Source organism: Durio zibethinus, chromosome 7 (genome assembly GCF_047325235.1).
Source record: "Durio zibethinus cultivar Kanyao isolate XHJ-2024 chromosome 7, ASM4732523v1, whole genome shotgun sequence".
In the NCBI taxonomy this organism is placed as follows: Eukaryota; Viridiplantae; Streptophyta; class Magnoliopsida; order Malvales; family Malvaceae; genus Durio; species Durio zibethinus.
Window position 1 is genome coordinate 24888406 of NC_143168.1, and position 23635 is coordinate 24912040.

Here is a 23635-nt window from a genome sequence, read left to right on the forward strand (position 1 = left end):
ATGTCACGTCACATCATCAAAAGTAATGGCTGACATTTAAGATTCCTCTCATATTTGTAACTCAAACCGGATCTATTTACTATGTAACGTAACCAAGGTTCATCGATTGTTATAAATAGATCCTTAGGATAGAGTAGAGAGATAAAGATTTTTCCTCTTCTCTCTTTCTTTGCTCTCTCCATCCTTCTTTCTTAGACACACGATAACCAAAAAAAAAAGTCAAAGTACAGTTTTTATCGATCACTACTCATTCATCGTATTTATTTCTTTTCACAAAGTGTATCACATCACATTTGTTATTCTACCTTCATCCAATCACATTTATTTCTTTTGCATCACATTTAATACTAAATAAAAATATTTATTTCTCTACCAAAATTTTAAAAATTTTTATTCCTTCATCACATCACATTTATTGTTACTGTTCCATCCATCACATTCATTTCTTTTCCATTACATTTAATATTAAATAAAAATAGTTGTTTCTCTTCTTCTATCACATTTATTGTTATGTTTCTTACGCAAAAAAACATAGTTTTTGTGGTAAAAAGCTCTGACATAAAAAATATAATCTAAATAATTTTTAAATTTAATTTTTTTATTTATTATCAATCATATTTTAAAATTAAAAATATAATTTTTAATAAATTATTAATCACATTTTTAAATCAATAAATATTCTTTTTGTTAACAAAGATTATATTTTTAAATATCATAAATATATTTTTAAATATCATAAATATATTTTTAAATTTCATCAATTATTATATTTTTTTAAAACGTAAAAAAAAAAAGGTGCCACTAGACATCTCTAATGCACTTCATTCTCTACAATTTTAATATTATGGATGATAAAGGATAGTAGTTGTACTCAATTGATATAAAGAGTTGGAGCACATAGTTTAGGTAGGAAAAGTGAAGTTGCTTTTTTTTTTTTCTCTGAAGTTTCCATCCATTGATTAAGACAACTAGCACCAGCTGGCTCACAAGTTGTTCTAAACTCGTTCTCAAGTCTCAACTTCAACTAGTCTCTGTCAATCCTCGAAGCTTCATGCTATAGCTGGACTATATAAAAGAAGAGGCCCTGCTAAAACTAGGGCATCAGAAATGGATTTCAGTTCTTGCCTGCTTGCCTTATTTCTGTTAAATGTCCTTCTATTTTCACAATGTAATCTCACAGTCCAGGCTGCGGAATCTATTTCTGGCTCACCCTTGGATACAATTCCTCCACGTGATGTTTGGAATAAGTTGAAAGTTGTGTCCAAGAGGATTCGGGCATCACCTCCACCATCACCTGTGATTAATGCTCCTGTTCACTATAAACCTCCATATCGTCGTCCTCCAACACCATCCCCACCACGAGCACGAGCACGAGCACGAGCACCACCACCACCTTCATCGCCGTGCCAACCACCTATATGATTTTAGCTTGCTACCTTCTATAACAAGACTTTTTTATCAGATACTTGGCACCAAGGTTACAGTTGATAAAGCTTTAACAGCTGGAGTCAGTAAGTTTGTGAAGATCTTGAGGCAATTCCCCTTCTTCTGTGGAAATTATTATTATTATTATTATTATTATTATTATTATTATTATTATTATTATTAAAACAATTCCAATAATTGCTTATATTTATTATAGACACTTTATTCCGTTTTACTGTATTTTTAAGTTTTCTTATCTTATTTTATTTACCTTGTTTTATTTATTTATTTTGTTCCTATTTTATTCTCTTATTCTTGTGGTTTATCTTTATTTATTCAATTTCTTTTTATCTTATCTCATCTTTTTTAAACTATCTGATCCTTTTACAAAAATAATAATAATAATAATAATAATAATAATAATAATAATAATAGACCGAAAGATATTGAAAGTGGTAATTCTTGTCAGGGTAGACTTTGGATTAAGATTAAATTGGGTGATAAATTTTTTTTTTAAGGATTTCTAATCCTAATGGAGTTGAGATTCTTCTGATTTGTGCTATAAATGGACATGTGATTAGCCAAAAAGGGAGGGAGTCGCGAAATTTAGGAAGCAAAAATATATTACGGATTGCAAGAGTGTTTGTGAAAGTTGTTTTTAGGAGATTTGAGAGGGAATTAGAGGGAAAATCATAGGGAAAACGGAGGAGAAAAAATGATTGCAGGAAGTAATCAATTGCAACCATCAGCACCACCACCAATTTCCATCAAGCCAATTCTGCCACCATCTTCCATAGCCGAGCCTAATTCCCTGCAAAATATGATAATTGACAAAAGCAATACACTCCAATTTCTAGCTCAATTCCCATAAAACCCATTACCAGCCACAATTGAGCAAGAATAATTACAAAGAAAAAACAGAGAAGAAAGGCTTAAACACCACCACTCTTAAATTACCATTTTCCTCTACAATCAAGATTACCCACAACCTCTTTTGCTTAAACCTTTTAACCATCATAAACCATCGTGATAGATTCCACAAAAAAGGAAGGGGTTCTTGCAAGCTACCCATTGAAAGCCATCCTCGTCAACTCCATTCAGCCCCAGTTCCCTCTGCAAAAAGCACACCACAATACAATCCCAGGCTGAGGCCACCAAACCCAATAGCAACTTAACAAAACTGCCAAAATCCCTAGCAACCAACAATTAACAGTAACCAAGTCCACAAACCCAGAAAAGTATCACAACCAATTCCATATTCAATCCAACTAATTCCACATTCAATCACCATAACAGAGAATACAAACAGTAAGCAATGCCCAAAAAAGATCAAAAACTCTGGCATTAGGACTCGGTCTCGGGCTTTAAGGGTTCTCTGAGGTTTTGTATGAGGTTTGCAACAGTGGGAGGAAAGAAGTCGCAAGCGGTGAGGAGCAATTTACAGCGGGTGTTCCGGTAAAGTGAACAGCAGTAGGAGCTGGTGCTGCTCGTTTCCGACGATCGTTGGGGACCCACGACGACGGAAACAACTTAGACAGGTGAAGAACGGTGGCGGCGGTCAATTCAGCGGTGAAAGTCCGTGTTCTGCATTAGCGGCAGCAGTGGCGGTTGCTCGATTTCCAAATCTTGACTCTTGAGGTCTTACGGTGGGTTGGAGATTTGAAAGAAGGGGATAAACACCAAAAAGGGGGACGACGAGGAAACCGAAAAGGGAATTGCACGGGCCTGTCGGCGTCAAACACGGCGGCAAAGGCAGCGAGGACTAGTCATGACTGACTTTTAGGCTGTGTGAAATCAGACCGTTGATTCAAATGACGAAAGAATTAGATATATTTTTAATAAAATAAAATTTTAACAAAAAAAAAAGTGAATGATTAAGTTTTTCCTAAGGAGACTTTTCAAGAAATCATCCCTGTTGAAGGTAAAGATTAATGAGGCGTGGCCTAGATATATGCTTAATTACATTGATCTGTACCGGCCTAAAAATTTAGATGGCATGATTTATAAGAACCATTTATTCTCTTGTGCGGATAGAACAGGACACTTGTTTTAGCACATGGGAAAATTGGGGTTGGGTATTTCTTTGAATTTTAAGCCATTATAACAAGTCAAATAATTGGATTTTGATTCCCACTTAAGCCCCCAACATCACAAAATCTATTGAAAGTTGAGTATGACTAAACTGTCCTTATCTGTGTGTGATATTATGATGTTCTTGAAACATAAGTGATTATAGCATTTTTTCATTGTGGAACCACAGAAACTGCTGTTTAAATAGCAATACCAATCCTAATTTTCTGATTTTTGGACCAAACTTTTGGCAGGTTCATTTGGGGCTTAACCCTTTTAGAGAAGAGCAGCGCAGGGGGGGGGGGGGTTCAGGCCGCCAGGGCTTGGCTGTGAATTTCTCAGGAGACGGGACACAGGATTTCTACCCCCTAAGGAACTACAGGATCGTTGTATCCAAAGCTGTCTGTTTCCTTGGATTTAAATGCTGTCAATTTATGTCGTTGATAATCGCAATACAAACAAAGATGAATTATTGAGAGGAGAAAAAGTTGTACAAATGAATTATTGGGATGAAAAAAGTCTACCCTCTTGCTCGGAGATGTCACAGAGAAAATCATATCATCTTTCCTTGAGTTTGAGAACCAGAAGGAGATGGATGTTATCATCTTAATAATTAATCTACAAATGCAAATGTTCTTGTAGACCTCAGAAAACCACTTTAGTCTCAGAAAGCGTAAAGATGGTTTCAAACAATATAATCTAGGAAAACAATGGAGATAATTAGGCCTACCACATAGAAATGTCAAGTTTCAAACAGTAGAGACGATTAGTCGACTCAAATTACTGAGGAAAACATGTTCAAAATTGTCTAGCCTTGCACATGTCTTGTAATATGACTTACCATGGTCATGTATGAGAACTAATTTTCACATCCACGGTTGCTTGGTTGTAGTTGAAATGAACCGCCTTATTTTTCCAAAACAGACATGTGCAAATGCCCTGTTTTCTAGCACTCAAAGAGTGGTGATTATAAAAATCCAATCTATATATAATTGTGCCTACATAATTTCCATTTTCCTCGGCCTTTATGGCATACAGCTCAGTCTTCCAGCCTCGGGTTTCAACAATTTACGCATACGGTAGCAAACTCTTCAACCGAGATATGATCAGTTTGACAACAGCAAGCCAACAAAAACTTCAGCTTTTATAAGAAAATGTTAGCTTATAAGTTTACTTTACAGCAAAGGAGTTCTGAAGAAGTAATTAACTTCGGTTTTTTCATGGATATTTCTCCTTCTTGCTTGCTGCTACTCATTCTTATCCATGGCTTGGAGTTCCAAACTTCTCATCCTAGTGGAAAGCTTGCCATAATGGCTAAAGCTCTGGATATTCATGATAGGGATACAGTCGAAGCTGAGTCATCCAAACCCTTTGCTCAAACATTAGTCTGAACCTCCAGAAACGCCTCTAAGAGCACCATCACTTCCACCACCGCCACCACCTTGTAGTCCATAACTTCCATGAATTCCCTTTTTATTATTTCCTCCACCTGATGAATAATTTTGTGTAATTGTTAAATCTGTTATCTTCATCTTTTCCTCAGAACATCTGTTATTTGGACTTGGATATAAAAATTTTTCAGCATTGTGATTGCTGTTGGTTATGGATTTGATATGTCCAATAATGCTTGTTCTTCAAGTGCCCCCTGATTTCAATATTTTTAATCAACAATAATTTTTTTATTCAGAGCTAAGAAATACAACCTATAGAAACTGAAAGGTACCTTCATTATAGTGGTTTGAGCAATATATTTGAATATATGGCAACTTGTGATTAAGCATAGCCTAAAACGTATTCATTAGCACAAGAAACACCGACTTCTATTCTGCACTGCATACCCTCGTCTACTCTTCCCTCAGAATTGGCCACTTATTATGGTTACCTGTCCCAGTCTCGTGGATATCTAAAATTAGCTTCAAACATACACCAAGTCATGCCCTCGTCATAACAATCTCCACAGATTCACCAGTCCTGTCCGAAATCATTCCGAAAAACTCCATGCTAGACCTAACAATGTTACTTCCAAGTTCAACAAGAACATCATTGGGGACTATTCCGGCATGAGCAGCCGGGGACTCTGCTGCAATCTGTTCAATCATAACAGCATGGGAAATGTGAGGGAAGTACTGATGAATTATAATTTCCAAAGTATCCAATTCCACTGAATGAAGATCAGTAAATTTCATCCCAAGACATAGATGATGGACTTTGTTTTGTTTCTTTAAGCACTCCAAGCATCTAAAAGCTATGTTCATAGGAAGAAAAGAAGTGTAGTTCCAATGATAGAAGTTGATCCCAATGATTTCTCCTTGACAATTGATGATAGGTCCACCAATGTACCCCTCACTACCCATCCCGCAATCTGCCTTGCGAAGTACCTGGCAATCAGATTCAACACACTTTTCCATACTAAATTTACCTAAAATAAAACAATTTAACTGTAATGTACCAAAAATAACAATGCAATTATTCCTCGAAAAAAAACAAATAACAATGTAATTATAAGGCAAAATCCTATCAATTATCCTAATAATTTTTTTTTTCAATATTTTTCTCACTATGTTCCATGTATCATTCAAGTTGGGAAAAATCAGCTTTGAGGTTGAACAAATGATATTTAACCTATTTTTTAATTTCACATTTATGACCAATACGGAATACCCATTTTTTTATTCTCTCTTTTTTTTTTTTGAAAAAAATTCAAAAATTTAGTAAATGATGTTTAACCTATTTTTAGTATTTTAGGTTTTTTTTCTTTGAAAATTTGAGCTTTTTTATAATGGTTTATGAAAAAAAATGAAAATTTCACTTTGCATTGTTGTATGACAAATTACATGTTGGTAAGATGAACAGAAAATTATGGAAGTAAAGCATTGCTTTTCAATATATTGTAATTTAATTATTTTGTAAGGTTAATCTTAGTAAACCTTATAAACCTGATGAATGAATGCCAATATGGTTCCCCTGTACAGTTGATGATGGAATCCTTCTAGTAGATTTTGTCCCAACCTGCCTCATCCCCTTAACTGGTCTAAGAATTCGAAGTCTTCACTTGAATCTTATTTCGATTGGACTTACTAGTAGGGAGAGAAAAGACAATTCAACCGGAAATGACTTGCTCAACCATTTAAATCAACGATCTAAATCGAAATGATCCGAATTTAAATTGAAGTTGGGTTGTTATTTTTCTTCGCCAAATTTGAAGTAGCACAGACTCTAACACGAACACGATCTCCAAATTTAAGTTCACCTTCTGCTCATGACTGAAATATTGTCAAGAATGACACAAATTAGTGCTGTTAATCAAGGTATATATGTGCTTTAATTTGTTGATATTTAAGATTAATAAGAATGGAATACATTTTTTTTGTGTGAATCATCAAGGAAAAATGGCAACAACTATACTTTTTTCGCATAATTCTGTTTTGGAATGTGGTTAGAAACTTCTTTCGCGAGACTAATGCATGTAAATCCGATTGACTCTGTTGGCAGCAAACGGCTCTCGGTTGTTCTATATGATGATCGGTTTACATATAGAATAAAATTTCAAAGTTTTGTAGTTTTCCAATTCCTTATTTTGAGTGATTATCCTGCCATTAATAGAAAATGGAAGCCAACTCTCGGTTGCTAATCTTATTGAACGCAGGGCTCCGACTTTCACTTAATATTCGCATACTCGGGGCCCTTAATAAAGCTGTTCCTGGTTCATCCTCTGACACAATTTCTTCACACGATGTTCCATTCAAATTCAAGGTTGTGTCCAAACGGAAAAATATTAACCCACCACACTCAACTCAGACCAATTCCCCTTCTGTACACAAGAAAAACGACCGTTCTTCGCCTCCTCATCCTCCACGATCACCATCATCATTTTCACGAGCACCAATGTCAACTTAGGTTATGTTACCTTCTATTTGTTCCCGATAATTTAATAAAGGGCAGCCCGGTGTGTAAAACGCTTTCGCTAAGTCTGGGGTTTGAGAAAAGTTCTGTTGTACGCAGTCTTTCTCAGCATTCTTGTAAGAGGTTGTTTCTACAACTCAAACCCATAATCAGCAGGTTACATGGCAACAATCTTACCAATTGTGCCAAGTATTCCCTTCCTTCCTGATAATTTAGTAAAGAACATGTTTATTTTCTTGACTAGAGGGTCATGTTATACCCTTTTATTTTGAGTTCATAACTTTGAAGCGGTTCTTCAATGCACAAGAGAGAAATTAAGAACTTTCGTTGTAACTTCATATGAATGTTATACTTTGGCGAATGAAGCTCGTATTCAGTCAAGTTGAAAATATGAAATCTAGAATAAAATGTATTTCTTTTATTCATACTTGATGCCAATCCAGTTGCTGATATGCTTGTCACTAATCTATTGACTAGACGGTAAACAAGAGAGAGAGGAAGTTAAAGAGATGAAGTGAGAAAGGAAAGGGAAAAAGAAAAGAATTGGCCTTCTCGAATTTAGATACACTGAGGCTTTAAATAAAAAAAAATTTAACTTATAAATAGTAATTTTGTACAATTATCGTTATAATGTACAGTCAAATTTTTACTTATAATATCGTTATAGTGACTTATTACAGTATTTTTTATAATAAATTTATATTTTTTTTTACTAACTGTTACAGTGATGTTTTATTTATCTGTTACAGTGACTGTTACAATTAACTGTTATAATATTTTTTATTTATTGATTTTTGGTGTCGAATGTAATTTATCTTATTGGATTAGAATATGTACAATTTTATCCTTCTATAACATTATTTAAGTTATGGTATAGGGGTTTCCACTAGAGCTAAGACAAAGATGACCAACCACCAACTCGAAATGAATTTAATTTGTAAAATAATGACCCAAACTTTACCATTTGTTGTTATCTTTGACAAAGTCAAAGAAGTAGACTCTGACCTAAATCTAAGCAACTTTAAATAAATGTAAGAAAATAGTGACCCAACCCAAATTATCAACCATTTCGGCTTGACTTACAAAATCAATGACCAAAATCAAAATTTAATCGCTTACTGTAAAGATTAACACGGTGTGGTTGTACGTAGACAATTTGCTCATTACTCATAAAATTGTCAAGAGAAGAAAGCAGATTGATCATGCTGTTAGGGAAGGCATATAGTAGTGATTTATAACTAATTAAGACAAACAATAAGAATGGAATACATAATTTGTTCCCAGGTTTCTAATCAGTATTATATGAGTAAATTCAAAATGCAACAATCTCATTTTTCTTAGCATTTTAAATCAGCTACCAAATTTAACAATGTGATTTCATTAATTTTTTTCTTGAGAAAATACTAGACCTACCCATGAATTGAATTACTCATAAAATTTGTAGGCAGAGCGTTGATAGAGATTTTTAGTCTTGGACCTGACTCAAATTATTATTTTAGCAATTATAAAAATGTTTATTTAAATTTAATTTTAGAATATATTTTAAATATTAAACAAGCTTAATTGGATTCAAATGGACGGACCAGACCTTGGTTTAATTAAACCATATATGTTGATTTGTAAATCAATATCTCAAATTCAAATCATCCAAATCCAAATTTGAACCTTGATTTTTTAGTTTCAAGAAATTAAGTGGTAGACTCCAAACGACTTGCTCAACCATTGGAATTGTCTAGTAATTCAATGATCCAACTTTAACAGAGTAAAAGCGAATCAGCATGCTGCAACCCACAAAAGCAAATCCAAATTCACATTTGCTCATACAATTGTTAAGAAAATATCAGGAAATTATTAAAGAAGAAATTGAGGCTAGATGTTAGAGAAAGCGCTTTTGTTGTCTTTTGTCAAAGTTGGTTCATAGGTCTAAAACGATTATTGTGGTTACTATTCAACTTTTCCTCAATTTGTAAGTCTTAGGTTTGAAATTAGAATTTTGAAAAAGCAGACGTTGGAACTTAGAATTTATGAGATGAAAGAAAGAAAAGTCCTGCACCAAAATTCTAGTTATAGGAGAAACATTAATTTCTCCTAATGTATAAGCTTGCTAATAACGTAAACCTGATGGAATGAGATGCCACTTTGTGCATGGTTCTAGCTTGAACAAATTTCCGTATAAAACAATTAATTCGGATATGTAATAGCTAGAAGAAGTTTTCATTGCCCAACTACCCAACCCCTTTGTCTAAACATTGGAGTGGTCTTAACACTTCAGTTGAATCTTATTTCAATTGGGCTTGTGAATAGAGGTGGTGACCAAGCTTCAATGACTTGCTTAATTAAGCCCTAAAACCCAATCTGAACCTGGATTGTTATCTTCAACAAATCAGGTGCATGTGGTAATTTCCAACGCAAATCTAAACAGCATGAATAACGTGTGGTTGAACTCGTGGCTAGAGAGGTAGGAAATTAAAAAGATGAAGCAAGCTCAAATGACTTACTCAATCGTTTGAATTGTCTAGTAAATCAATTATCTAAATGTGAAATGATCCAAGTCTAAACTTAAACTTATGAAACTCAAATATGCAAATCCAAAATTCACATTATAACTTAAAAAAATTTTAAAAATTAATAAACAGTGTTGAAGAAGGCGGTTTTGCTGTTCGTCCAAAAGGACACTAATGGTTACAATTAAACTTTTGATTTACAAGTTTTAGATTGAAATCTTGAAAAGCAAGGGCTGAAATTTATGAGAAGAGAGCAATAAAAATCCTTGCCCAAAATTCACAAAGCGTTTATATAATTTATAACATTTTTTAATGAGATATTTGTGTGTAGTTCACTGAAAATTTATGAATTTATATAATAACAGTATATTAAATATAAATCTGAATTCTATAATTATTGTTATTGAAAGAGAAACGAAATTATTTCTTTCATGGCAAATTCTGGTATCATTCATTTTCATCCCATTGATCCAGTCTAACCAAAGCAATTTGATTGGAAATTTCCTCAGGTGGACCAATGTTAATTTGACTGACAACTTTTGTTGGCATTGTAACCAATGAGTTACCAAAGGCGTTTCCTATATAATGGGTAATTTCCATACAAAGAACACCATACATTTTTAGTGTCCATATCATATTGGAGAACCGTGTTGTCTCTAGCCACTAAGAAATGAACGCAAGTTCTTGCCTACTGATTTTCATGTTGATCTTTGGTGTCCTACTTTCACATGATAATAGCATGATAGAGGCCGCTAAAGGTGTTTCTGGTTCTTCCTTCGACGGAATTCCTTCCCACGACTTTCCATATAAGTTCAGTGTCGTGTCCAAGGTGCAGCTAAAACCTAGGCCACCACCGCCTCCTCCGCCTAGGCGTGCTCCTACTATTCAGCCAAGAACACTGCCTCCTCCACAAACATCACCATTGCCACCACCTATTTCAACTTAGTCTGTAACCTCTAGTCGATGCCTACCAACAAGGAACATGTAATTGTTTGCCAGTTGACGTATATGCATTTTATGAAACTTTTATTTTAAGTTTATTTTTTTTTGGGCACATAAAATAGTGTAATTTATAATTTCGAATTTGTAACTGTTCTGATACAATATATATCTATTCTGAAATGTCCGATGAATTATAAAATTTCATCCTTAATTTAGTTAGCATCATTAATTTAAATCAGTTTTTATTAAAATACGATTTTTTCTTTGACATTTTTTAGTTAATTTAATTAGATTTAAATTTTCATCATTAAAATTAAAAATTTAATACTTTCTCATCAGGTTACGTAACTATTAATTTTTTTATGACTTTAAATCCTATCTTTACATCTTTTCCCGTTGCATAAACATGACATCGATACATGTGCTTGATCTTGAAAGTAAATTTGTCGTCACTAGTTAAAAATTTTCCTCAACTTTTTCACACTAATTTCAAAGCTTGGCTTGAGTAAAAGAAACCAATCAAATCAAGCCAAATAAACGGATCAACATAGATATTCGACGAAAGCTACAGAAGATAAGACTTAAGGTGTCATGGCTTCTTCCAACAAAACTGATAAGACTTTAAGGTTCCATGCATGAATTCTTCCACTAAACTTCGTTCAAGTGTAAACTTAAAACTGCAATATTAAATTAGTTTACATCAAATTAATTTACCAATATTTTCATAATTGGCAAACTTGTAAATTTCTTTGGTGAATAAATGCGCAACCTTTTTGTTCTGGTCTAAAAGAAAACTTTTCAATACAATGATCTAGCTCCAATTAAAGAGTCAACAAAATATGCATTAGTTCATTCAAAATTCATTGGCTAGAAAAAATCTAAAAAGAGCATTAATTTATCCTATTTGAACATGTATGTACGTATGTATGTACACTTAATAACTATTTTTTATGATTAAAAAAATATTATTTGGTAGAACCTAAACCTGATGGAATGAGATGCCAATGTGCATGGTTCTAGCTTGAATATCCCTATCCAATTAATTCAGACATACAATAGCTAGAAGCTTTCGTGGCTCAACTGCCCAACCCCGTTGTCTAATCATGGGAGTGGTCTATAACACTTCACTTGAATCTTATTTCAATTGGGCTATATGTAGTTGGGAAAACGTGACCCAGCTCCAATGACTTGCTTAATTGATCATATAAGTTGATTTGTAAATCAATGTTCGGAATTCATGAAATAATCCAAATATAAGAAATCAACAAATAGTGGTGCACAAGGCGCTTTGTTGTATCTCTACTTAAAAGTTCAAATCTAGCTTGTTGATCCAAAAGGACATAATGGTTATCATTAGAGGTATTCATGAGTCAGGTTGGGTCAGATTCAGATTCAAGTGGGATTTATACTTAATATTAATAGTTTATATATTTTTTTAGGTTTTGGTCCGAAATTTCAAGTCTTATAATTTTTTCAAATCCCTCTCAAATTAAAAAAATAAATATCAAATCCACCTATTAAATTTAATTTATACAATAAAAATTTTAAAAAATGTGATTAAATTAAATTTAATGAGATTATATTTAATTCACGTATATATAAAAATTAAAAATAAAATTATATATGTAAAAATTAAAAATTAAAAATATATAAAAATAAAAAATAAGTTTAATAATATATATAATTTTAATTTTTAATTTTTATATATATGTGAATTAGTTTATATATAATTCACTTATATATAAAAATAAAAAATTTATATATATGCACGTGAATTTAAGCCAAGCCGGGCTCGGATTTTAAATTTTTTATGCAAGGTCTGGCCTAAAATTTAAAAGGGTATAAAAATTATGTCCAAATTCGTTTAATTGACAGGTTTTAACTTTTTACCCAAACCCTCTTAAAATTTAGGCGAGTTTTTGAGTTTGAGCGGATAGTCTGACCCTTGAACATATCTAGTTACTATTGGACTTTTAATTTACAAGTCTTAGATTTAAATATTGAAAAATAAATAACATTTTACCTACAATTCTTTTTAGTACAATCATACAATTGTATAATCACAGTTAAAAATTATGTAGAAGTTTGTCACTTATAAATTTGGACTCCACATAATATTTTGATGGATTCTCTATAACTCTAAATCTTGATTTGTTTGTTATAATACAATTATTTTGAATAATATGCACCATAAAAACAAATGTTGGTATTTATGTGAAGAGAGCGAGAAATAAGAGTCATTGCCCAAAATTGAGAGAGCATATTTACAAAAAAAAAAAAAAAAAAGTAATTACTGATATCAAAAGAAAATGAAAAACATATATATTTTTTGAATTACATAAACAAATAGTAATTAATTAGATCAAATTATGTCAAAGATCTCTATACTTTATGAAAAATTAGAATTTTGTCTTTATATTGTAATTTATATAAATTTAGTTATCATATTATTTTAATTTGATAATCTTAATTCAATCACTAATCCATTAATTTTTTCTCATTAAAATGCTGACATAGCCGTTAACTTAATGAAGCGAGTGTTGACTTTGTTGACATGGCATTAACTTGTTGAAATGATAACTTAAATGAATGAAATCATTTGTTAAATTATGTAAATAGTTCTTATACTCATATAAAATTTGAAACTTAATCTTTGTACTTGCATGAATTTTGAAATTTAATCCATCTAATATAGAAAATATTTAATTTTTTAGAAAATTTTAATTTTTTAGAAAATTTTAATTTTTCAAAAATTTTTAGTGCCTTTAATATAAAGAGATTTTTTTTAAACATATTAGTTTTTATTATATATAATTAATTATTAATAATATTAAATTAATAATATTATTATTATCATTTGTATTAATCCATATATTAAAGTTAATATTATTTTAATTAGTTTAAATATATCATATAACAAAATTTATAATGAACCAAATTATTTAATAAAGTTACATTTGTAATAAATTCAAAATAGATCACGAATGAAATGGCTATTCCATCCAACCAAACAAAGTAAAATATTTAAACTTAAAATTTTACAGGGGAAGAGCTCTTATCAATTTGAACAATGAATTTTTAATCCTAATAAAATGAAAGGAAGAAATGATTTATTTGATAAACTAAAACATCAATATGGTGTATCATGATGAGAACTTTTCAATATTTTGCTTCTTCACACACAAAAAAAAAAACCTATCTAAATAATTATGTTAAATTAAATAATAAGATTAATTTTAAAACTAATACACATTAAGTTTATTAAATTACTTTAATGTATTTAGAATCTTAAATCTAAATTTAATTATAAAAAATGATTTAAATAGAGTTTAATTTAAAGGAATAGAAATACTATTTGATAGATAGTTTTACCTTTATGGGATGTAATTTTAATTCTAATTCATTTAATAAATTATTGAAAAATAATTTTATTAAAATTAGATATAGTAACAGATTTGTATCATATATTAATAAATTTGTGATAGATTTTTAATTATTTGTGTAAGATTTTTTTTTTATATGGCCAAAATATACTATAATTGTGACAAAAAAAGTGTGACAAAATTAGTAATAGATTTATGTTTTATAACGAAATCTAACAAGACATAGTAATAGAACTAGTAACATTATTTCACATGAATGAGAAAAAATTATGATAGATTTAGTAACAATATATGAAAATTGTGACAAAATATTATGATAGATTTCTAAAATTGTAATAAAATATTATTAGGGAATATTATTCTAATTTTTAAATTTTAAAATTTTAAAAAAATTAGAAAATTTCTAAAAATTAAAATATTTTTTGTATTAGAGGTACTAAAATTTAAATTTTATGCGAGTATAAGAACTAAATTTCAAATTTCATTCCAATATAAAGATTAAATTTTAAATTGTATGAGTATAAGAACTATTTGTATAATTTAATAATTGATTTTATTAATTTTAATTATCACATCAATAAATCAATATCACATTAAAAAATCAATAACCACATCATCATTTTTAACGATAATAAATTAATGGAGTTAGTAATTAGATTAAAATTATCAAATTAAAATAATATAAATATTAAATTTATATAAATTATATTATAGAGGCTAAATTTCAAATTTGCACAAAGTATATGGATTTACGGCATAATTTGACTTAATTAATTATATTCTTTTCTCTAACCTAGTGACTTTTATCACCTTTTTTTTTTTTTTTTTTTTACAAATTAACTTAGTCTAACCAACGAAGGTTGTAAACTTCCTCAGGTAAAACATTGACTGACTTTGTTGAAATCATAACCAATGAGTTAGCAATCGTGTTTCTATATAATGGGTGGTGTCCTTACCAATAAAACATACATTATCAATTTCTTTATCATATTGGAGAACCGTGTTGTCTAGTCGTCAAGAAACGAATGCCAATTCTTGCCTGCTAATTTTCTTGTTGATCGTTGGCATCCTACTTCCACATGATAATCGCATGATAGTGGCCAGTAAAGTTGTTTCTCGTTCTTCCTTTGGCGGATTTCCTTGCCAGCACTTTCCATATAAGTTCAATGTTGTGTCCAAAATGGAGCAAAAACGTACCCTACCGTCGCCTTCACCGCCTATGCAAGCTCCTCCTATTCAGCCAAAGATATCATCTCCACCACCGCCGTCACCATCGTGATATCCTATTTCAACTTTGGATGTTTGCTAGTCGACGAATATAAGGTCATGGACATCATATTGTGAAACTTTTATTTTGAGTTTATTTGTTTGGGCGCATAAAATGGTGTACTTTTTTTTCTTTGAGTTTGTATCTTCGAAAGTGGGCGTAGTTGAAGCCACTGGAGCACTTGAATTGCTGTACCATGGAAAAGTAATTTAGCAATGTCCAGTGTCAGTTGATCATATAGTGTTTTCCCTATAGCAACGCTCTCTGTTTCTTTGGATAATAAAGTGAATAGTTAAAAAGAAAAAAATGCATAGTGTTTTTCCCGTTTCTTTCATAATAAATATATATAGTGTTGGTAAAACTTCTACTTCGTGAAGAAAAACATGGGCAACATTAAGGAAGGTCTCATAACATTTTTAAGATTTCTTACTAAAAAAGATGAAATAAAAAATTAAATATAAAAATAAAAACATTTAAATTAAAATTTTTTATTATAGAAATGAAGTATAAAAAAATTTTAAATAATTTAAAATTGTGTTGATAGTACATTTAAATGAGCACCTTTTTTTTTTTAATTTTCTCATATAACTTTATCGATCTATCAATTTTAATTTTTTAAACCGAAATTTGATTTAATCAATTAAGGAGATGAACGTTATCTCAGTCCATTAATTAAAGTAATTAACTAATTCCTTATGGAAATTAAAGGGTGTGAAATTAAATAAGAGTTTCTTAGAATTTAGCTAGGGGAAGATAGCTATAAATTAATTATTATTTGTTAGTAGTGAAAACTTATTTCAGTAGTAAATAAAAGGAAGAACCTTAATTACTAGCAAATTGACATGCATTGTAGTTTGATTAATTCTTGTAGGTGATGTACTAATGATGCAGTACCTTAGCTCGATTTGGTGCTGTAGTAATTAGTTTTTATTTTGGGTTGAATACTCCCAAATCCCAATACAATTAATTATTAATTGTTAGTATTGACTTCAATGACGAGTTCAATTCCACTATCCATTCTTATAAATTTTTAAAATTATTAGTACCATTAGTCCTATAAGTTTTAAAAATTATTATAGAGGATGTAACACTTTCCTTTTGAAAAAACCTCTCAATGAAAATTTAATGCCAATAACTCAGCAATGTTTGAATCTTGAGCTCCTAAAATTTAAATATTGGCCACAACTCAACCACAAGAATTTCAAAAAATTCCCCCATAACCTGTTGGCAGGTTGCTTCCAGTTTTCCTTTTACGTACGGATCCACCAACGTTAGCTTTCGTAAATACTCCCACCTATTATAGATTATGGGAGGCGTCAGAATTCCTTCATGAATGAACTTTTTTTTTTTTTTTGAAAATTAAAGCAGAATTTTATTACGAAGAAAAGGGTACAATTAAAGCCAAGCGACCAAGTCGTGATCTCAAAATACACCTTGCTTAGCAAGGGAATCGGCGAAATGGTTTGCTTCTCTAAATATGTGAATAAAGGAAAATTTTTCGATTCCAGCTTTGAGATTGAGAAGACTATTGATGATCGCATTGTATCTCCGAGGGCTATCAGCGATCTTCTTAAGCCATGAAGTAACTACAATTGAATCACTTTTGACAATTAATTCTGGCATAGGGTGAGCTTTGCTTCATGAATGACCTTAATCCAGAATAAATAATAATGGAGTCTTATACTAGAAATAAGATCTCCTCAACTGCCCAACTCTTCTTCTCAAATAGTGCTTCATTTCTTGGTAACAAAAATGATTAGATAGTTTTACTGTTGTAGCTCAATAAGCTGTGTCCACCATTAATTATTTACTTAGTCTAGCAAAATGAGCTTCCAACATTGTTTGGTTAACACTTGACATCTCGTCACATTCAACTAGACAGTATACATCTAGAACAGACCAAGTAAATTTCTTCCCATTCAAAGGCTGGTCAATCAGTTCACCCCTACTAATGAACTCGTTGATCTCTTGACTGCCAACACCTCTATGTAAGCATCCATTCCTCTCTAAGTGATCTTACAGGTACGTACTGTTTTAGGAATTGGACAAATCTAGAAAAAAGGTTCCTTTGAAAATTCCAAGAGAGAAAGATAAACACTGCCTTAAATCTTTAACTGTAATACAAGGTGTATTGGTGGATACCTTAATTGAAAGTCTTTTCGTCTACCTTATAACCCTTCAGAAATAAGATCACAAAAGAGAAAAAGAATTGCAGAAAATGAAACTCAACCAGGCAAATATAAAGATGTTAAGTAGTACTGAACATAATATGATAGGAGTATCAATGGATAGAGGTTGGCAAGCTAATTTGACATATATAGTAGGTGGCGGGAGAGCTGTTGCTGGCGGTGAAGGAGATGACAATGGCCGTGGTGGAGCCTGGCGAGCGTGGTTCTGAGAAGGATAGATCATGGTTTGAGTGGACCCATTTTTTATTGGAGGTGCCGTATGTGGTTTATTGGGAGTAATGGTCCTCAATATTGACACAAACCTGAAATTGCATGGAAAGTCATGGGGAGAAATTTTGTACATGGAAGACACAAAAACAGCTTCAGTGGCATTGATTGATGATCTGAGGTCGCTATGTGAAAGTAGGAGGTCGGTGATCAAAATGAAAATTTGCACCCAAGAATTGGTTTCATTGCAATGCTGGTAATTAAAACAGTCACAAGGCGTATTTGGTTTCATTGCAACACTGGGATGGTTTGGGTTTAAATAAATAAATAGTCTGTTGCGTATATCAAGACTCCGAATCACTGGTTGACGCATTAAAGCACGTTGGTTAAATATTCAATTAGAAGTCAAGGTCCTGCGGACCCAGCCCTCTAATAAGCTTTAAGGAAGCTGATTTATTTCCAAGGTGTCTTTCGTTGTGTCTAACTTCATGTAGACCACCGCTATGAATGGTACTTCGGGTGGTGGAGCTTGGTGCAAGGGTCACGCCTTGCGCGGGCGCACTAGGCGCACAGACTCGAGCACCAGGGACATTGGCAAGAGTTTACGCACTAGGCCTTAGAGAAGAGTCTAGACTGCTAGCACAGCATGTAGGCCTATATGCACAGCCAGGGCTAGGCCCGCAAGATGCCTACACCACACCTAGGAGGGTGCAGGGGAGTAGGACCAATCTAGGATCTTCCAAAAATAGTCAAGATCGGCAGAAGCCTTCAGCAAGATCTGGTTCAGCTTGAAAATCAAGAGGAGCCTTTTGTATTAATGTGTAATCTGTGTAATCCTTGATTTTTAGGAGACATTATAATCCCTTGATTTTAGGAGCTAACCATAGGTAGAGTTGGGGGCATCAACTATAAATAGAGAGTCGCCTTATCCTCATTTGGACATCATCAGACACTTTGCTTCAGTAATATACAATGCATATCCCAACAATCTTCTTGCTCTCTCAAACTTACACATTCTATCCTTCTAGTTGTTCTAGTGCCCACATGCTTGTGTTTTAGGCTAACTTAGGCTAAAAGGAGGTCATTCCAAGCCTAAGGCTACACGAATTTTGAGTTTTAGGTCAAAGTTCATGACAATTGTATCAAAGCAAGTTTGGTTCAGGTTATGATTGTGTTTATGTGCAGGTTAGATCGCAGTCGAAGAGATGGCATCCCAAAGCGATGTTGCTAGCCAACATCTAGAGGCCCAAGAGCAAGGCCGTGGAAGGGGTAAGAAGGCCAGTTCAAGAGACATTTGGTCTACCATGGATGAAAGGTTGTCCAAGATGGAAGTGACCATGGGCGATATGAAAAAGAAGCTTGACGATGTAGAGACTCATGTTAAGGTGCTAGACTCCATGAAGAAGAAGCTCAAGGGTGAGTTGCAAGCTACTCTCAATGAAGGCTTCAACATGATCAACCAGAGGAATGAAGTCTTGGAAACCCAGGTGTAGACCATGCGCAATGGGATGGAGGCCATGCGCAGAAAGATAGAGAAGCTCAGGAGGGAGCTCGCTACTTGCAAGACTGCTATTAAGAATGGCATGTTTGTTGAAGTGTCTAAGATCTATATGGAGATTTTCAAGCCCAAAGAGTTCAAGGAGACAAGGGCAACCAAGAAAGTAGACAACCACCTAAGGGAAATTTAGTAGTACTTTTAGGCCATAGGCATACAAGATGATGCTACTAAGGTAAGCACCACTTCAATGTATCTTACTGATGTTGCCTTATTATGGTAGAGGCACATGTATGATGATGTGAAGCACAGAAGTGCCATAATTAAAACCTGGAAGGAGTTCAAAAGGAGTTTACAGAGCAGTTTTACCTGAAGTATGCCAATGATGAGGCACAGGCAAAGTTGCACAAGCTTAGCCAACAAAGGAATATGAGGGAGTACATCCAAAATTCGCTGAACTGATACTTCAAATCTCAGATTTGAGTGAGATGAAGGGTTTATTTACTTTCATGGATGGGCTGAAGCTATGGGTGAAGCATTAGCTACAATAGAGGGCAGTTCGTGACTTGGCTAAAGCCATGACTATTACTGAGTCCTTGGTGGAGTTTAAACCACAAAACAAGTTCAAATCTTTAAAGCCTAAGAAAAAGAGCAAGGATAAGAGGGATTGGGAGAGACAATTCGAGGGAAAGGATCATGACTGGCAATCGAAGGATGGGGATTGAGACTTTCGGGCAAAGATGGCAAAAGAAAGCCACTAATAGAAAAGTGGAAGGCAAAGGGAGACTGTGAGCTGATCTTATGCTACCTATGTTGTAAGGGACACATAACGCATAATTACCTAAAGAGGGGTAAGTTTGCTGCTGTAAACAAAGAGTCAGATGAAGAACTAGAGGTAAGGATAACAAAGCTTGGGTTGTTGGTGCTCAATGCTGTTCAGAGTAAGGGAAGCTATAATCCAAAGGCTTGATGTTGCAGATCTGATAGTTGCAGGCAGAAAAGTGAGCGCACTAGTGGACTTAGGTGTCTCACATTTGTTTATTTCAAGTGATGGAGCCTAAAAACTCAGCTTGAAAGTGCAAAAAGGGACTGGTACCATCAAGACGGTGAACTCCAAAGAGGTTCTAGCTATTGGAGTAATGCGACGAATGGAGTTATAGCTTGGAAACTAGAAAGGCAATGAAACCATTGAGGTAATACCCTTGGATGATTATGAATTTGTGATTGGGTTAGATTTTCTTATTCAGATTAATGCCCTCATTGTGCTTTTTGCCAATTATATATATATATTCTAGATGCACGGTGCTAATGCCTTATACCATTATGGCGTGGGTTCGGGATTGGGTCTAAGGTGCTATCGACCATTCAATTTGCCAAGACGGTGAGCAGGGATAAAGAGACCTTCTTTGTAGTAGTGGTGTAAATAATACATTAGTACTTGCAAGCTACTCGAATTTGATTCGAATAAAACTTGAATTCGATTCGATTATTATCGAGTCAAGCTCAAGTTTGAGTAGCTCGACTCATCGATCGAGTCAAGTTTGAGCATTCTTATATCTGATTCGAGTAGCTCGTGAGCCTAATCAAGCTTTTATATTTAAATATATTTTTATTATTTTAATTAATAAAATATCTCAAACTAGGGCTCGAACACAAATAATCAAATTTTTATCGAATATAAAATCAAGCTTATTTTTACATGTTAATCGAGCCTAATCGAGCAAACTCGAGTAGCTCGAGTTCTATCTCGAGTTGAGCTCGGGTTAGAAAAATGAGACTCAATCGAGTTCGAGCTGAGTATCGAGTCTCAAATTTTGAATTGAGCTTGAGCTCAAACTTAATACTGTATCGACTCAAACTTGGTCAATTACAGCCCTATTTTGTAGCCTTGAAGTTGAAAAATCAGTGAAGAAAGAGATCGACACCCTATTAGAGGTGTTAAGGGTGCTGGAGGCCTTTAGTGATGTGATGCCCATCAAGCTACCAGGTAGGTTACCACCCAAGAGAGAGGTGGACCAGAAGATCGAGCTGGTGTCTGAGGCTAAGCCATAAACTAGGGCCTCTTATCGAATGTTTTCCTCAGAGTTAGAGGAGTTAAGGAAGCAGCTTAAGGAATTGATTGATACGGGATACATCAGGCCATCCAAGGCCTTGTATGGTGCACCGATGTTATTTCAACATAAGCATGATGGGTCGCTATAGTTTTGCATAGACTATCGGGCATTGAACAAGCTAACCATGAAGAACAAGTATCCTATCCCACTCATTATGGACTTGTTCGATCAATTTGGAAGTACAAGATGGCTTTTCAAGCTGGATATGAGGTCGGGTTACTACCAAGTCAAGATCGTGGAGGAAAATAAGCCCAAGACAACATGTGTCACCCGTTATGGTTCATATGATTTCTTGGTCATGCCATTCAGACTCACCAATGCTCCACCACATTTTGTACTTTAATGAACAAGGTACTTCAATCACTTCTTGATCGTTTTGTTGTGGTTTATCTTGATGATATTATGGTGTATAGCCATACATTGAAAGACTATGTAGATTACTTGAGACAGGTGTTTAAGGTGTTACAGGCGAACAAAATGTATGTTAAGAGAGAGAAGTGCTCATTTACCCAGCAAAAGATCTCATTTTTAGGCCACATAGTGAGAGATAGCAGGATATACATGGATAAAGGTAAGGTACACTTCATTTTAGAGTGAAAACTGCCAGCCAAGGTCACTAAGCTGAGGTCATTCCTTGGGCTGGTCAACTACTACAGATGGTTCATCAAAAGCCACTTAGCCATAACCACGCCATTGATTGACTTGCTCAAAAAGAGAAAAATGTGAGAATGAAATGCAGGGTGCTAAAAAGCCTTTGATCGATTGAAGTAAGTTGTGATCAAGGAACCGATCTTAGTCTTGCTAGACTATGCCAAACTGTATGAGGTGCATATGGACTCATCAAACTATGTAATAAGAGACGTGTTGATGCAAGAGGGTCATCTTGTTGCATTTAAGAGCTAAAAGCTTAATGAAACTGAGCATAGGTACATGATCTAGGAGAAAGAGATGACAGTAATGGTGCACTACTTGCTCACTTAGCTTCATTACTTGTTGGGGTTGAGGTTCGTGGTTAGGATGGACAATATGACAACCAGCTACTTTCAGATGTAGAATAAGCTGTCCTCTAAGCAATCAAGATGGTAAGATTTTCTTGTAAAATTTGATTATAGGTTGAAGTACAAGCCTGGGTGAGCAAACCTAGTGGCTGACGCATTTAGCAGGAAGACAAGCCTAGCTGCCATTCACCAACCATAGGGTTCCTTGGTGCTGCACATTTGGGAGAGGCTCACGCATGATCCTACAGCCATAACTCTCATTAAGCATGCTAAACAAGGTAAGACTAGACAGTTTTAGGTGTAAGATGATTTTTTACTAACCAAGGATAGTAGATTGTTTTGTCGTAACATGGAAAGCTCGGTAAGAAAGTCATGGATGAGTGCCATGATTTGAGGTAAGCTAGACACCTAAGGGTGAGTTACACCTTGGCTTTACTAGAGGACCAGTACTATTGGCCGCACATAAGAGAAGATGTAGAGGCCTATATGAAGACTTGTTTTGTATGCCAATAGGATGAGGTGGAGCTCAAGAAATCAGACAGTCACTTGGAGCCATTGCCAGTGTTAAAGCGGCCATAAGAGAGTGCCACTTTAGACTTCATAGTCAATCTTCCCAAGGTATAAGGGTTTGGGAGTATCATGGTTATAGTGGATAGGTTTTTCAAGTATAAAAATTTCATTCCAACAACCAAGGGGTGCCTAACCAAAGAGGCAACCCAATTGTTCCTGAAGAACGTGGTAAAGTATTAGGGAATATCAAAGACCATTGTTAGTGATCAGGATGGGTGTTTTACGGGTAGGTTTTGGACTAAGTTGTTCAAGCTATTGGGGTTAGACTTAAACTTTTCGACTAGCATGCATTTACAAACTGACAGGTAGACTGAGCGTGTGAATAGATTGTTGAAGGTCTACCTCAAGCACTATGTGAATGCGACATAAAGGTACTGACCAAAGCTATTAGATGTCACTCAGTTTTCTTATATCTTGTAGAAAAGTGAAGCAACGAACCAAAGTTCATTTAAGATTGTGATAAGTCAGTAATCGCTAACGCTCAGTTCGATTACTGCAAGTTATATAGGGCCAAATCTAGTAGCATACAAGTTTGCCAAGGCTTGACAAAAGCAAGTTGACTTTGCCA

The 23635-nt window shown here is 33.8% G+C and overlaps 1 protein-coding gene and 1 long non-coding RNA gene across 2 annotated transcripts; one reads left to right on the top strand and one right to left on the bottom strand.

The window, feature by feature from the left end:
- The first annotated feature begins 753 nt into the window (after positions 1-753).
- LOC149518230 (uncharacterized) lies at positions 754-5098 on the top strand. The gene is made up of 2 exons (XR_016343689.1): positions 754-3346; positions 3750-5098. It is a non-coding gene; the product is annotated as an uncharacterized LOC149518230 (long non-coding RNA).
- Positions 5099-5426: 328 nt separating this feature from the next.
- Positions 5427-6513, bottom strand: LOC149518231 (putative protease Do-like 14). Its single transcript, XM_089763445.1, has 2 exons — positions 6432-6513; positions 5427-5914 (listed from the first exon to the last, which is right to left on the bottom strand). The coding sequence occupies exons 1-2, from the start codon at positions 6511-6513 to the stop codon at positions 5427-5429; spliced, it is 570 nt and encodes a 189-aa protein (XP_089619571.1).
- Between the last annotated feature and the right edge of the window lie 17122 nt (positions 6514-23635).